The 14,467-nt window shown below is 39.6% G+C and overlaps 5 protein-coding genes across 8 annotated transcripts; 1 reads left to right on the top strand and 4 right to left on the bottom strand.

The window, feature by feature from the left end:
* Positions 1-929: 929 nt before the first annotated feature.
* LOC114441069 (uncharacterized) lies at positions 930-2,573 on the bottom strand. Its single transcript, XM_028413840.1, has 6 exons — positions 2,519-2,573; positions 2,027-2,359; positions 1,850-1,927; positions 1,648-1,761; positions 1,478-1,542; positions 930-1,360 (listed from the first exon to the last, which is right to left on the bottom strand). Exons 1-6 carry the CDS (start codon positions 2,565-2,567, stop codon positions 1,265-1,267), a joined length of 735 nt encoding a protein of 244 aa, XP_028269641.1. The 5' UTR covers positions 2,568-2,573; the 3' UTR covers positions 930-1,264.
* A 2,192-nt stretch (positions 2,574-4,765) lies between these two features.
* On the bottom strand, positions 4,766-6,467 carry LOC114440715 (T-cell ecto-ADP-ribosyltransferase 1-like). The gene is made up of 3 exons (XM_028413158.1): positions 6,399-6,467; positions 5,860-5,938; positions 4,766-5,772 (listed from the first exon to the last, which is right to left on the bottom strand). Exons 2-3 carry the CDS (start codon positions 5,917-5,919, stop codon positions 5,035-5,037), a joined length of 798 nt encoding a protein of 265 aa, XP_028268959.1. The 5' UTR covers positions 5,920-5,938; positions 6,399-6,467; the 3' UTR covers positions 4,766-5,034.
* Positions 6,468-7,210: 743 nt separating this feature from the next.
* On the bottom strand, positions 7,211-9,074 carry LOC114440661 (ecto-ADP-ribosyltransferase 4-like). Of its 3 annotated transcripts, none has more exons than XM_028413131.1 (3): positions 9,012-9,074; positions 8,327-8,405; positions 7,211-8,237 (listed from the first exon to the last, which is right to left on the bottom strand). In XM_028413131.1, exons 2-3 carry the CDS (start codon positions 8,384-8,386, stop codon positions 7,419-7,421), a joined length of 879 nt encoding a protein of 292 aa, XP_028268932.1. In that variant the 5' UTR covers positions 8,387-8,405; positions 9,012-9,074; the 3' UTR covers positions 7,211-7,418. The 3 variants fall into 3 exon arrangements, with proteins under 3 accessions (XP_028268932.1, XP_028268933.1, XP_028268934.1); XM_028413132.1 differs by having other exon boundaries at positions 8,994-9,061; XM_028413133.1 differs by lacking the exon at positions 9,012-9,074 and having other exon boundaries at positions 8,317-8,337.
* A 1,760-nt stretch (positions 9,075-10,834) lies between these two features.
* Positions 10,835-12,300, bottom strand: LOC114436489 (T-cell ecto-ADP-ribosyltransferase 1-like). Its single transcript, XM_028406769.1, has 3 exons — positions 12,202-12,300; positions 11,891-12,024; positions 10,835-11,811 (listed from the first exon to the last, which is right to left on the bottom strand). Exons 2-3 carry the CDS (start codon positions 11,996-11,998, stop codon positions 10,924-10,926), a joined length of 996 nt encoding a protein of 331 aa, XP_028262570.1. The 5' UTR covers positions 11,999-12,024; positions 12,202-12,300; the 3' UTR covers positions 10,835-10,923.
* LOC114436498 (uncharacterized) lies at positions 12,265-14,333 on the top strand. Of its 2 annotated transcripts, XM_028406791.1 has the most exons (4): positions 12,265-12,326; positions 12,672-12,721; positions 13,030-13,159; positions 13,328-14,333. In XM_028406791.1, the coding sequence occupies exons 3-4, from the start codon at positions 13,037-13,039 to the stop codon at positions 14,165-14,167; spliced, it is 963 nt and encodes a 320-aa protein (XP_028262592.1). In that variant the 5' UTR covers positions 12,265-12,326; positions 12,672-12,721; positions 13,030-13,036; the 3' UTR covers positions 14,168-14,333. The 2 variants fall into 2 exon arrangements, with proteins under 2 accessions (XP_028262592.1, XP_028262583.1); XM_028406782.1 differs by lacking the exon at positions 12,265-12,326 and having other exon boundaries at positions 12,596-12,721.
* Positions 14,334-14,467: the final 134 nt, after the last annotated feature.

The following is a 14,467-nucleotide window of genomic DNA, read 5'->3' as shown; positions in this document are numbered from 1 at the left end:
CTGCATCTATAGTAAATGGGTGTATTGTATTTTTACGCCTTTTTCATTCAAAATGTGTTCCTCCTTTTTTTTTCTTTTTTTTTTTAGATACTTTAATAATCCCAGAGGAAAATTGCTTGTATCTTGTTACTGCAGCGTGTGCCCAGCATGGGCTAGAAAACAGTCTGGGCCTGGGGAAACAGTCAGAAAGCAGACCAACACAATGAGGAGAAAGTCATCCTGCTAATATTTATATATATTCACTATTTCATTAATAAGAACATAAAGAACAATAATGCTTCATTTAAAATAAAAATAAAATGCATTTTTATCTTAAAACAATAAACATTTGATGTGAGGAAGGAGGCTGTATGTTTCTGGGCCATACATAGAAATTTGCAAGTAAAATCAGTAAATACCACACATACACAAAAGCAGAATACTTTAAACCAACTGAGCAGAAATAACAAAACTAATAAACTAGGAGACATGGGGGACCATGCTGGCAGGAGGCAACAGATACTGAGGACCCTCAGGATGACAGCAACAACTCATGAATGAAAAAAAACATTGATATAAAATATACAATTCCTTTAATTCCTGTAATTAAAAGTCAAAAGAACATCCAAAAATTATATCCTCCACTAGATGGCAATGTGTCCCACCTTAAACAGTTCATACAACCAGGAAATAATATCACAGACTATGAATACATAAAAAAATATCAAGGCACCTATGAAGGCATTGATATCAAAACTAATATTTAATTTAATATTCCTTAAAATTTACTTTATTACTTGCACAGACAACTGATATGTTTGAGTTCAGAGACCCAAATGAAGACTAACATAGAAAAACCAAGATGTCCCCTGAAGTTCGAGGACAAAAATCTAAAAGACAAACTAACAAAAGCCAAAAGGTAACAGAACAAAACAACGTACTAAACAAAATGGTACAAGAAACCAAACTGAAACACTTCACACCACACTGCAGGAAGTGCAGACCACAGGGGTGACATCACATGTACAAGACAAACAGAACAAAAACGAGGGCACAAGACTTAAATACACGAGGGACACAGGTGAAAACACTTCAGGCAGGGCAGGTAATCAAGAAGGCAGGAAACACAGGGGGAAGTAAAACACACAGAGATACTCCAGGGAACCAGAATTTCAAAATAAGACAGGACAACAAGGAAAACACATCTCATAATTATCAAACAAATTCCATCAGATACTTTAAGTAAGTGTAAAGCAATTATACTGCTGCACATATGTAAAGGATCTTACATCCACTTGGCAGGGTGAAGGGTGTTGTAGTCTCCATCACTTGTGGATGGGTGGAGGTTTTCATAGACTACAGCAGGTTCATCCACAAAGAACTTGTGAACAGAGAGAAGAAAACACAAACTATAGATACTGATGTGAGCGGGGGGGGGGGGGGGGGGGGGGGGGTTAAACATGGATGGATGGATGGATGGATGGAGGCTCATACTTACCTCTGGTTCATATTGAGCTAGTGCACATTCATCTTGCTGTGGAGCATTAGGACTGGACTCAACATCTTTAAAACATGCAGAGAAGGAAAACAGCCATTATTAAGCAGTGAGTATGTACTGATGCTACAATGGACATGTAAAGAAGTCCATGTTGGTCTGCATGGTCTTACTCTTCTGTCTGTTTGCCCTCCTTTTACACTTCCACAGGACCATCAGGGTGACTACATTTGTTGTGACAGTCAGTCCTATGATCACATAGAGAAGGGAAGGAGAGAAGGAGGGAACTGGGAGGGGGGGTATAACTTTAATTACTTTCTTAACTTGTAACAATGTAAATCAAATCACAAAATGATTGAACCTTTGTTGTATCACCTTGTGTTACTGGCGCAGCAGCTGTGGACACAGTGAACCCAACAGTGGCTGGTTCAACAGGCAGCTTGTGGCCTGCAGCTGGAGACGATAGAAAATGACAATTATATTACATTATTAATCAACTAAGACATCAAGTTGTTATTTGTGGTCATATGTTACAGTAAGCTGCAAACTTACCCTCTGTAACAGTCAGATGGACCTCTATATGTGCATCAACACCTATTCTGTCAACCCCACACTCATAGGATTTAGAGTCAGACATTTTCAGGTTAGTGAACTTCACGATTAAACTATCTCCTTTGTTTGATATCTCTATTCTGTCCTGACGTTTTGTCTCTCCAGACAGCGCCTTGGCGATGATGTCAGTGCTTTGCCAGCATGGTTTTTGACAGAGGTACTTTGAATTGACATTTACAGCGTGAGAAATGTTCCAGGCTGAACATTTGACTGTCACAGTTTGCCCGACGTGGCCCCGTATGTCAATAGACTTCACCTCCACCACAGTCAGAGCTGAATGAAGAAACGTTTAGTGTCAATAAACACGTCATCCAACCAATGCATTTGATTGATTATTAATCTATTATATTTGTATCAATGGCAAAACGATTAAAGAACAATAGCACATGGGCTACTAACAAAATACTGACAACACAGAAAAGGTCAACTCACCAGAGAGGAGAAGGATGCAGACATGCATTTTTGAAAAAGAGAAGAACATGCAGATTATTTCAATCTGTAATCTTTCGCTAGAATTTTCAGAGAATATTGCTCCTCCTCCTCCCCCACACATGAAAATTTGTACTGGCATGTAACACTTTTAAGATGCAACACCCACTCTTGGTACAACTTAGGAACTAAGAAAATAGAAATGACAATATAGGCCTCACTTAGCAGACTTACAGTATGTCTGCTCTGCATGTTTTGTTCGTATTCAGACAGGAGGGACACAAGGAGCAGCAAGAACAGTGTAAATCTAGTTTGAGTCTGTTAGCAGTGGTTTGGTCTGTCACTGAGAGTGACTGAGAGCACAAAACACCTCTATATAAGGAGCTTTCAGCAGAAAGAGGAAGTCACATATGTTGTAAAATAAGACAGTGGAGCAAGAAGACATTTTAACATGACCATAAAAATAAAGGTAAAGAGAGGAGACAGTATTGACTGAGCTCTCCAACACACACGCACGCACACACACACACACACACACACACAAATACTCTTCCAGCTATCTGACCCTCAGTCATGACAACAGGCTGACTCTTCGCGTTCTGACTGTCTGTCCTAAGGTATGACTGTCTCCGGAATCAGTATAATAATAAATGTGCTATTTGATATTCTAAAGTTTAAAAAAATCCATGAACTAAAACTTTACAAAGCCTTTATTGAAATTGTTGGCGATGACATTCTACAATCAGTCCCCAAATTGCGTTTTTTACACCCACAGAATATACATCATTTTATTTATTTGTCCCAAAGGAAGACATTTTAACATCTCATCAACATATTCTTGCCCTGCAAATGTTGTGTGTGAGTTCAGGAATGACGGACCCAAACACAGACAATCCAGAATAATTAAATCATAAGCAAAATCAAAACAGTCCTGAAACACGAAATAATGAAGAAACCAAAAGGACACAGAAACAAAGTAAGATCTAAGAAACAAAAACTGTACACCGAGAGACTGCCGGGGACAGGCTGACAAAGACAAGATTTAAATACATGAGGAAATAACGAGACACAGGGGAAATTAAAACACACAGTAATATACAGGGGGGACAAGACTTTCCAAATAAAACAGGAAAAATACAAACCAAAACTAAGGATTTAAACAAAAACCAGACCAACAGAGGATCATGACAGCAAACTGTTGGTGCATTGACTGTCTACAACATAAACCTGACCATAAACATTCAATAATATAGAAAAAAATAAGAATAAAAATAAGAATAAAAAATACACAACCTGCATTTAGGTTTTTATACTTGAATAATCAAGGTAAATTTAAAACAGAGTGAAGAAACAACATTTTCTACTTTACACACTATGGTGAATTTTAAGTTTTTACAGCATCTTCTTAGCTCATGTTAGATTGTTACACTTGTCAGAGCCTTTAAAATAATAAACATGTTATATGTATTAGGGGTGGGACGGTTCAGGAAAAAAATCCGAACCGTTCGGTACACGTGTTTCGGTTCGGGGCGCGTGTTCTGTTCGGTTCTGGACATGCGCATCAAGTAATACAGGGAGGCGTTTTTACCACAGCATGGAGACGAGTGTTGACAACTTGGCGTCTCTCTCGCTACATTTCGCGGCTTTCCAATCAAGAGAAACTAGTGACTCTCTCTGGTGACGTTTGGAGACTGACGTGAAATCATTCTGCAGTCAGCTACTGTCCTCGACAAGCAGCAGCCGTGAGCTCCTCCCCCGCCTCAAAACACTCACAGCCGGTCAGTCTCTCTGTAGCCTCACGCAGCAGGTTCAGCTGCAGGCAGAGCAGAGAGACCCACAGCACTCTGCGTCCAATCGTGCGCAAAGCTGCCGCTGGTCCCGTCTAAGCTTACAGAGCGGGTAGCATATAGCAATAGCATATTTCAATGGCAAAAATAAAAAGAAAACCACGGACATCAGTACTGTTAGCATTGCATAGCTTAGCGTAGTCATAGAGTTTAGTCTATCCAACTAGCATGTCGTTCTCTGTCAGACGGTGGGAGTATGTGCGCACACGTGTCTGTGTGTCTGTGCATGTGTCTGTGCGCAGAGAGAAATGACATGCTGCCGTGCAAATAAGATAAGTAACATGAGCTGTTTAAGGAACAAGGTGTAGACCTGTTCTATAGGAAAGGTTTTCTTAAATGGCTTATGTTATGATCTGGTGCTATGTAGAAATTAAAAATAAATGAAATTGACTTTACCTGATACAATGATGGGGAAAAACTGAACTGATTCTTAAATATGTTGAATGTTGGATAATTAGGATATATATTTTATGCTCATCTGGTATATCCAGAGTGTTAAAAGTAGAAAAAATGTCAACATTGTAAACCAAACCGAACCGAAAACCATGACCTCAGAACCGTGATATTTAGTGAACCGTTCCACCCCTAATATATATATAAACAAGCGAAGAAACAGTGGAAATTTGATGTGTAGTTTTTCTCTTTTGTTATTGTTGTTTATGTCACACTTCTTCAGAACAGAGTACAGTTGAGATTGGATTGAACGCTCTGTGTGCTGTTCACTTCATAGACCACCTCACATGGAAGACCTTTGTTCTCCGATCTGTTCTTTACATCTGTGACATTAAAGACCTCATAAGGAGGAATCAGGACCTCTTTCTCGTCTTTCACTAAAGAGTAGTTTGAGATGTCTGCACCAAAGCAAGTCCGAATCCTAAAACAGGATTTGTCACCAAATTTGTCAGGATTTGAGGAATTACCCTGTGAGCTGGATGTGAAAGACCCAAACCGAATTGTCTTGTTTTTAACATCTTGTCTAAAGTAGATGTTGGTTCTGCGGAAGACAGTGTAACATTTATTTGGGTCAACTTTACCACGTCTGTTAGAGGTGAGATTTTGAATGGCCTGTGTGAGGTAAAAGTGCAGTGAGTGATAGCTGAATGTGGTGTTGTACTCAGATGACTGGTTTCGAACAGCTGTATTAAAATCAAGATACACATTTGGGCTCTCAAGCGTATAAACATAAATTGCCAATTGGCTTGGGAAAGGTTTCATATTTTTCCTCTCATAATACTGTTCTGCCTTTTTCCATGCATCTTTGAAATGGTTAGTTCTGTTCATCTCCTTCTTCAGGTAATTGTCCTTCACAGCTTTCTCCATCTCTGACATACAGCCATCATACATGTCATCAACGCTGTTGTTAGCCATATCCAGTGGGTATTCAACCTTTAACTCTGATTTAGCCAAGGGCTGCACAGTTAATAGACACAATGAGATCAGATTTGTTTGGTAATCATCTTAGTGCATCACAGAAGTCAACAGCTTACATTACTGTACCTTTGCATTTCCCAAAGAGACTGAATGAATCAGAAACACTGTCATCCAAATTACTGCCATCTTCCTTCAGCTTATAATCCTGTACACAAATAAATATGTTGTTTGGTAAACACACTCAAACATTATTAAATATGATTTAAAAAAATCATGTGTTTGGATTATTCAAAGTAGGTTAAAGAGAGAATATTTTAAAGAATGAAAAAAATCGGCCTGATCTGTTCCCATATTACAAGAAGGAAAAGTACCATGTAAAATGAAGTATCATTTACTTTTACTTAGCTTTAACCTAACATATACGCTAATTCAAAAGCACTTTAAATCACTTTAAATTGTTTCAGGCATAGGCTAAATGAGCCTAAAGAGAGACAATATTTTAAAAAACTGAAGAAAAAATGGACCCATATTACAATAATTCTCATTTATAATATTAATTTTATGTAAATGTTTGAATTTATTAAACATACATACATATAAGCCAGTTCAAATGCACTCCAGGCATAGGCTCTAATGAGTGGTCTGAATGAAAATAATCATTTTACCTTCCGCAGATGAATGTATGAATGAATGTTGAACAGTCAGTAGAGTTGCAGCCCCTCAGCTTCACAGACAGATAACTGAGAACAGATGGAGGTCTCAGTGGTACAAGTACGCAGAAAAAGAGGAAGTGCATGCAGGACTTCCTGATGCAACACTGCCTGATCATGTTTTCCAAGTGATATATATGTTCATTATAGATTTTATATTCCTTCCTCTGCTACCATCATATTAATTGGACCACCAGGTGGTGCTACAAAAGCACTACACAAGCTCCAGCATAACTTCTGCTGATGCAGAGTAACACACAGTGTCAGTCAATTTTTTATGTTTCAGTTCAAAAACAGTGAGGAGGACACATACACAAAGAGCACAGCAGTGCAATATGTGCAATTCAGTAGGTGTGAAGAAATCCAATATAACTGTGAATGTTGAAGAAGGATAATCTAACTGACTGACTGGAACAACATTTTTACATGACCATAAAAAGAAAAGTTAACCGTGAAGACAGTATTGGCTGAGCTCTCAGAGACACACGCAGTGTCACAACCAGACCGACAGGGAGCCTGAGCATGACAGATATTGACTCCAACCAAGAAACCTTCAACATCTGAGTGCAGCGGCAAAAACAAAGATTTATTTCAAAAAACAAAACAAAAAAAACAGGCACAGAAACCAGAAAATAACTTCAGGGTGGCCAAAACAACAAACAAAACAAGTATAGATTTATTTTCTACAGCTTTATTACATTAAAACATCATGGCCACATACAGGGTCACATGTGCAGCAAAGTATCACACAGCAGGGTGTTGGGGAGAGGGAGAGAGAGAGAGAGAGAGAGAGAGAGAGAGTGGCACCTCCCATAGGCAAAAGAAAATGATTGATGTGCTGCTCCTGCAGGCAGTGGGGGGAATTACAACACTATACACTTAGCGTGCATCTTCTGATTGTGCATATCTTATAAACATCTCCATTCTTGCCTTGCAGTCAGTGCATTGACTGACAACAAATTCAGATTGTTTTATTCAAAAAATAATAATAAAAAAATGAAATAAAAAAAGGATGCAAAGCATTAGAAAAACAAGCATCACAGATGAAACAGTGCCATTGCTTTTGTCACTGTTGCTTTTGAAGAGAGCACAGTTGAGGTTGGATTTATTTGTCTCTGTGCTGTCCACTTCATAGACCACCTCACATGGAAGACCTTTGTTGTCTGATATTTTCTCTATCTTTGTGACTTTAAAGACCTCATATGGAGGAATCAGGACCTCTCTCTGTGATGAAACATTAGAGTACTTTGAGATGTCTGCACCAAAGCAAGTCCGAATCTTAAAACATGATTTGTTTCCAAATTTTTGAGTGTCCTGGTAATTACCCTGTGAGCTGGAGGTGAAAGACCCAAACCGAAACTCCCTGTAGAGAACATCTAGACTAAAGTAGCTCTTGGTTCTGCGGTAGACAGTGTAACATTTAGCTGGGTCAACTTCATCAGGTCTGTTAGAGGTGAGATTTTGAATGGCCTGTGTGAGGTAAAAGTGCAGAGAGTGATAGCTGAATGTGGTGTTGTACTTAGATGACTGGTTTCGAACAGCTGTATTAAAATCAAGATACACATTTGGAAGCGTATAAACATAAATTGCCAATTGCCAATTTTTCCACTCATAATGCTCTTCTGCCTTTTCCCATGCCTCTGTGAAATTTTTATTTTCGTTCATCTCGTTCTTCAGGTACTTGTCCTCCACATCTTTCTCCATCTCTGACAAACAGCCATCATACATGTCATCAACGCTGTTCGGGGCCATATCCAGTGGGTTTTCATCCTTTAACTCTGATTTAGCCAAGGGCTGCACAGTTAATAGACACAATGAGATTTGTTTGGCAATAATCTTAGGACATCACAGAATTCATCAGCATCCAGCTTACATTACTGTACCTTTGCATTTCCCAAAGAGACTGAATAAGTCAGAAGCACTGCTGCCCAAATGACTGCCATCTCCCATTAGCTTGTAACCCTGCACACAGTAAAACACGTTTTTAAAAAATGACTTGAATGACAAGAAAGGAATGCACCATTAAAAAGCAAATTATTTGTCCCAGTTTTACTGTGTATTTTAACTAGCTGACAGGAAGCACAGTTTTAAAGTTTTAAAGTTTTAAAGTTTTAAAGTTAACCAGCCTATCGGCTGGTTAAGTTTAAACTGTTAAACTGTTAAACTGTTAACCAGCCTAACAATGATGGAAAAAAGATAGACAAACAAATATGAAAACATTTTCTGAATGACACACGATCGACCCTGGCCTAGATGAATTTTTTTTACTATTAAATTTAGACAAAACCAGTCAGTCAGTTTTTGGCCCCAAACATCTCAGGACTTTAGTACAACTATGAGAGACCCCTTTGACCACAATACTACAGCCACAGAAACTCCCGGCAACTCTTTGTCTTCATCAAAGCTATGGGCCTACGCTGCTGTGGGACACAAACATGATCCACTGAGCAGTTACACCATGACCACCACAAACACCATCAACAAAACGACCACCACCATAACCACCACCAAGAAAACCACCACCAGGACCATCCCTTCTCCCCCACCTACTCTCTTATTCTCTCCCACCGTGTATTTTTCAGCCAGCACGCGACGTCACTGTCTTGTATTCCTCGTACTTTTCTCTCTTACTCTTTCACTTTTTCTTTCTTTATATGTATCTCCGTATCTGTTTTCATCCCTCATCCTCTGTGTCCATGAAAACATAGCATCACCTTACCATGTGTACTGTAATCAAGTGTCAATGTCATTATGTGATTGTGTTACTTGTATGTATCGCAATCTGCAAACTTATTTTCGAGAGCCAAAAGGGCACCTTGCACGGTCGCCCTGGTGCTTTAAGTGCACTCATACACTAAACACTAAGGCATATTCCTAGTAATGTAATTCCTCATGGCAATAAACTTGATTCTGATCTTTCTGCAGATGATCTGCAATCCAGCTCTCTGACAAACCCAGTGTTTACAGTTTTTCTCAATTGTTTAAACACATTTTCTGAAAGCATGCCTCATATTCTCAGAACTCTACAACTCTACAAATCCAAAATAACACACACAATGGATAAAAACCTGTCACTTCTCCTGCAAAATGAAACATTACATTCTAAACAATGTTATTTCTTCTCAAAATGGGTTTATGTTTTCAAATGACACACACAAACCATCATATGAATAGACATTTATAAAAACCAGCTGAACACTGATGTGCTCAGTGTAAAACACTATGATGACTGGAGTGTTTTCCAATGACTTGGTTTTTTTGGTTCAGTGTTGCACTGACTACAGACAGTACATACATAAGTGTGTTGTAAAATATTTGAGAATATTGTTTTTATACTCAGAACACACAAATACACTGTAACATTTTATTTTTTTCCTGCAAAAACAATGTACACAGTGTACATCCCATTTCCATCCCCAACCAACACAAAGTTGCACATTCACAAAACAACAGAAGAATTTACTGTATACAGTGACAGTACAAAAAAAACAATGCTGCATCCTCCCTTCTGTTGCAGTCTGGCCACAGCACCTCATCCACATCAGAAGCAATGTTTTCCCTGGCCAAGCCAGCATGCACCTAGCATGGCAAATCCAGCCATGAAAAGCATCAGCTGCCATATCTCCACATGCGTCCTCCATAGCTTGGAGAAGAGGTATACGCGTTTATGGATTTCGGTCATACACTTTCCATCTCCAGGCAGAAAAAAATTCCTCAATAGGCTTGAGGAATGGAGAATATGGAGGGAGATAAACAACTAAAAAGCGTGCGTGGGTAGTGAACCAGTTATGAACCAGAGCAGCCCTGTGGAAACTTACGTTGTCCCAAATGACAACGTACCTGAGCTGCTCTGGGCCATCTACCTGATCTGGTGGAATGAGTGTGTTGTGTAGGGTATCCAGGAATGTGATCAGATGGGCGGTGTTGTAGGGGCCAAGGGCACCTGTACTACTACTACTGTACTACTGTACTCATTGTGCACTACTACACACACCAATCTATTGCTCCAAAACAGAAGAGCTCACCTGTTGCCCTTATATGCTAAAGCTCTGATTGCTAATTGTAAAACTGTGTGATGGGCGTTTGCCCTTGTGATGAGTCAGTGTGCATATTTGAATGGCAGTGTGCTCCTTGTGAAAACAAGATATGTTCTGCATGAACATTGTGCCAAAAGCAGAGAATTGTGTGTATTGTTTTCATATAGATTGGTCCCATGATCCTCTACATGGTAAAACACGTAGCTTCAAATGTGTAGCCTACGTTTGTCACACTGTTGTTGTATAGCACAACATGTAGTAACTGACATGGTACTTGCTATATAGACATATGACCAAAAAAATTAAGATGCAGAAAGAGGTGAAATGAGTTCAAATCGTGGGTTATTTGGTATTTATTTTAATGAGCTCTAAAAACTGACAGATGAATGTCTGTAAGTCTCAGTGGCATTGTTTATAATTTCTCTCTCTGCTTGGTCATCCTGTTAAATCAACATCAGGACAATAAGAATCAGGCCCAGCAGAGCAGCCAGCACTGCAGCCAAGTAGCACTTCTGCTTGTGTTTTACGATAATGAAAGAACTTATCATTAACACTATCACACATGCAGACATCAAAACAACACCTCCTCTCTGCCAGTGAGAAAGCACTGTTCCAAAATATGTTTCCTGCTGTTGTCGATTCAGTCTGCAGTTGAGATCTGTCTTTGGTGTTTTAGTGCTCTGCAGCTTGTACACCACTCTGCACCATGGCTCGTTCATCAGAACGTCTGTGATTGTGAAGACTTCGTAGGTTGGAATCAGCACCTGTCCCTGTTGGTTTGAGTTGGAGTAATATGTGATGTCGGCTCCAAAGCATGTGTAGATCTCAAAACAGGAAACGTTACCGTCCGACTCAAATGAGTGCTTGTTTGATGATGACCAGGTGAAGGCACCAAAACGCATGTTTGCATTGATGGTGTTCTGGTTAAAGAGCCTCCATGTCCTGTGATAGGTGGTCCTGCACGGCATCTGACTGTGACGCAGAACTTGAATGGCATCCGTCAAGTAGAAGTAAAAGTAGTGGAACTTAAATCCATCTGTGCTGTACTTGTGTTTTTCTGTTTTCACTGCCTGCATGAGTTGTTGGCGAATGTGTTTTATTTTTGTGTACATGTGCAAAACTATGGCGTGGTCCACTTTCAGGTACATGTGCACAGGTTTCTTTGCTTCGCTTTCAGCTGAAGTCCAGGCAAAGCCCAAGTTCCTGTCGTAATGCCGCTCACGCACGCCAAACAGGTCAGCCGCAGAGGCTGCTTGTGTACGGCAACCATCGTGCATGTCGTCAATGGAATGTGGCGCCATGTCAAGAGGTAAACCGGTAACTCTGGGTCTCTGCAATGACAGAGGAGAGGGCTGGAATACATCATTTTTTGCATAACAAAATATATGTAAAAGCAGCATGAGACCCCACCTCAGCTGGCCTCTGGGGCCACCAGAGAATCAGAAACGGGTCATCATACAACAGGAGCAGCACAGCACACAGCACACAAAGAGTTGCACAATTACTCAGTGATGTCATCTCTGGCCTCTTGTGAAACTTCTTATCTGGAAGAAAATGGGGTTTGCATGAAGTCTGTCCTCTTGATATATTATTATTTGCACACACACCACAAGTCAGAGCACAAGAGATAGACAAACAACCAGTTATATCAAGAATGACACATTTCCTTTGCCGCTTTAACCTTCAATAAACATTCTGCAACAAAGTATATAGTGTCTTACCTTTTAGCTTCTTTTAACAGTGGCATGATATCCCTATGAGACAAAAACAGACTGAAATGTGAAGAGGACTGCTGCAGTGTGGCTTGTCAGTGAGCTGTGGAACTTCCACTACACAGGATTTACAGGTATGACCACACAGCACACACACAGACTTTATTCAACCTGTGCACTATGCATGGGGTGTTACACAGGCACCAGAATAATAGGTTTACACTCTTTATTATTGTTTTTTTTTAGCAACTAACTCTCCCAGTTTGCAGCATATGTTGTGTGGATTTGTTGTGGATAGATTAAACTTGCCTGTGTCATGTCGCTGTTTGCTCTTCCAGAGGGAGGTCCTCTATGTGGCTATACCAGAAAATCCTGTTTAGCAGCTAGCTCAGGGAAAAATAAACATATGTGAGTCTTTCAGTTTCAATACATAAAAAAGTACTTTAAAATAAAAAAGAAGGCTTTTGTTGCACTGATAGATGGTCCATTGGTGGCAGCTGATCCTCTTTAATCAAAGACTCATCCTGTGGTAAGTCATGGCGCAAAACAAACAATACATATTTACATGCTGATGTGAGGTTTGTGATGTGTTTTTAGGACAAAGGACAAAAAACATCTCTTTACATCTGATATCCAATTTTATGAAAATCATTGCTTAGAATACGTCAAATAACCTTAAAGTATTTATGCATATATGTAAAAAAAATGTTTAGATTAAAACTTCTCAGTGAAAATACATTTTTATAGCATGTGTTGCTGCTTTTTTTAGTATTGTAGGGGACTCCTCTTTGATTCCAGCGCCACCATGTGATGATGGATTTCCTGTTTTTATTTCAGATCCACAATGTTTGTTTGGATGAAACAAGTGTATCAGAGAAAAAGCTCTGTATGTGTCATGGCTTTGCTCATTCTTTCACTGGGATTACTGACATTTGTCATCTTCTACCTGGCTGCCCTGACAAGAAAGGTATGCAACACTTGATCTATGAATTAATCATGTAACATAAAGTGCATTTTTGTGACTGCACACATCTTTGTAATTATGAAATGTAAGTGACTCTTCAAGGGTTCTGTCTCAAAAACTGTTTATTTAGTGTATATCGCCACCTGCTGGCATTCTTTCTCCTCCTTTCAGAGTTCAAACCAGCATGACCACAGCGACAATATGCTGGATAACTGCAAGTCTGGCATTACAGTTATCACAGATAAAACCAAGATGGAGAGGTGGGACACCTTCAGTGCAAACTTTAATCAAGCCTGGAGCAACGCACAGCAAAGTGTTACAGAGCCAGTGCACAGCTACATGGACAAACAGCATTCATTTGCTTTGTACATGTACACAAATACCGTGCTTCCACGTGCAAACCAGGACTTCAAGTCTGGAGAGAAAACCAATGACCGAAAGAAGACGTCTGAGTCCTGCTCTGCTTTTTCTACATTGAGTGAAGCCCTTCAGATTCTGAAGCACAGTCAGGTGACCTGCCTCAGTACAAATTACAGCACAGAGACGCTCTTACCTCTGAACATCTCTAACAAACAGGTGCGGTTTAGCACCTTTGTGTTAGGTTCTGATGAGCTGAACTCTACGAGGAACTCCTCATGTTTCCACATTTACTCCTGTTTTGGTGCTGACGTTACACAATATTCTGCCCTGAAACTAAACCAGGTGCTGATTCCTCCCTATGAGGCGTTTAAAGTCACTGAGGTCCAGACAGACACAGACAGATGTAAAGTCCTCTACAGACTCAGAAGCAACCAGGACTGTGTTTATGACAAAGAGAGCAATGTCTTGCATCCAATATCTGTTTCACCACCGGGGAAGTTTTGGGTCATTTTTGCAGTTTCTTTGTTTCTAATTGTATCTGTGGTGCTAATGTGCATCACTGCAAAGATGTACTTCAATAGTACAGTTAACAGTGCTTTAAATTTGCACAGCAGTGCAGAGATTCCTACACTGTGGCCTGTATTAGGCTGACCCATCCTTCTGTGTTAAAACCAGTGAGCTGGAAGCCTTCCCGGAAATATGAACGAGTGTCATACATTACACTAAAGATGTTTGTCAATTTGCAGTAAAGATTAGAACTGCTTAGCAATGACTCCCACTGTTTTTTTTTTGCATATTCTATTTATTTCTTACCATGTAGTACTTTTATTTAATTTTGCTTTGTTGTCATTGCTATTTACATTTCTGCCCATTCTGCTTCATTTCTGTTTTAAAACCTATTAACACACCTATTAAAAACACATTTTTAATATTATACAGTACCTCCTCAAT

The sequence above is a fragment of the Parambassis ranga genome, chromosome 1, assembly GCF_900634625.1.
Source record: "Parambassis ranga chromosome 1, fParRan2.1, whole genome shotgun sequence".
Lineage (NCBI taxonomy): Eukaryota > Metazoa > Chordata > Actinopteri > Ambassidae > Parambassis > Parambassis ranga.
The sequence above is the reverse complement of the archived record's forward strand: the minus strand, read 5'-3'. Positions and strand labels throughout refer to the sequence as shown.

Coding starts and splice junctions, on each gene's coding strand:
- LOC114441069 (XM_028413840.1), bottom strand. CDS start 2,567: ATGTTCTTCTCTTTTTCAAAAATGCATGTCTGCATCCTTCTCCTCTCT. Junction 1,928..2,026: donor CCATCTGACTGTTACAGAGG/GTAAGTTTGCAG, acceptor TATCGTCTCCAG/CTGCAGGCCACAAGCTGCCT. Junction 1,361..1,477: donor TAGCTCAATATGAACCAGAG/GTAAGTATGAGC, acceptor TCTGTTCACAAG/TTCTTTGTGGATGAACCTGC.
- LOC114440715 (XM_028413158.1), bottom strand. CDS start 5,919: ATGGCAGTAATTTGGATGACAGTGTTTCTGATTCATTCAGTCTCTTTG. Junction 5,773..5,859: donor TCTCTTTGGGAAATGCAAAG/GTACAGTAATGT, acceptor TTAACTGTGCAG/CCCTTGGCTAAATCAGAGTT.
- LOC114440661 (XM_028413131.1), bottom strand. CDS start 8,386: ATGGCAGTCATTTGGGCAGCAGTGCTTCTGACTTATTCAGTCTCTTTG. Junction 8,238..8,326: donor TCTCTTTGGGAAATGCAAAG/GTACAGTAATGT, acceptor TTAACTGTGCAG/CCCTTGGCTAAATCAGAGTT.
- LOC114436489 (XM_028406769.1), bottom strand. CDS start 11,998: ATGACATCACTGAGTAATTGTGCAACTCTTTGTGTGCTGTGTGCTGTG. Junction 11,812..11,890: donor GGCCCCAGAGGCCAGCTGAG/GTGGGGTCTCAT, acceptor CTGTCATTGCAG/AGACCCAGAGTTACCGGTTT.
- LOC114436498 (XM_028406791.1), top strand. CDS start 13,037: ATGTTTGTTTGGATGAAACAAGTGTATCAGAGAAAAAGCTCTGTATGT. Junction 13,160..13,327: donor TGGCTGCCCTGACAAGAAAG/GTATGCAACACT, acceptor TCCTCCTTTCAG/AGTTCAAACCAGCATGACCA.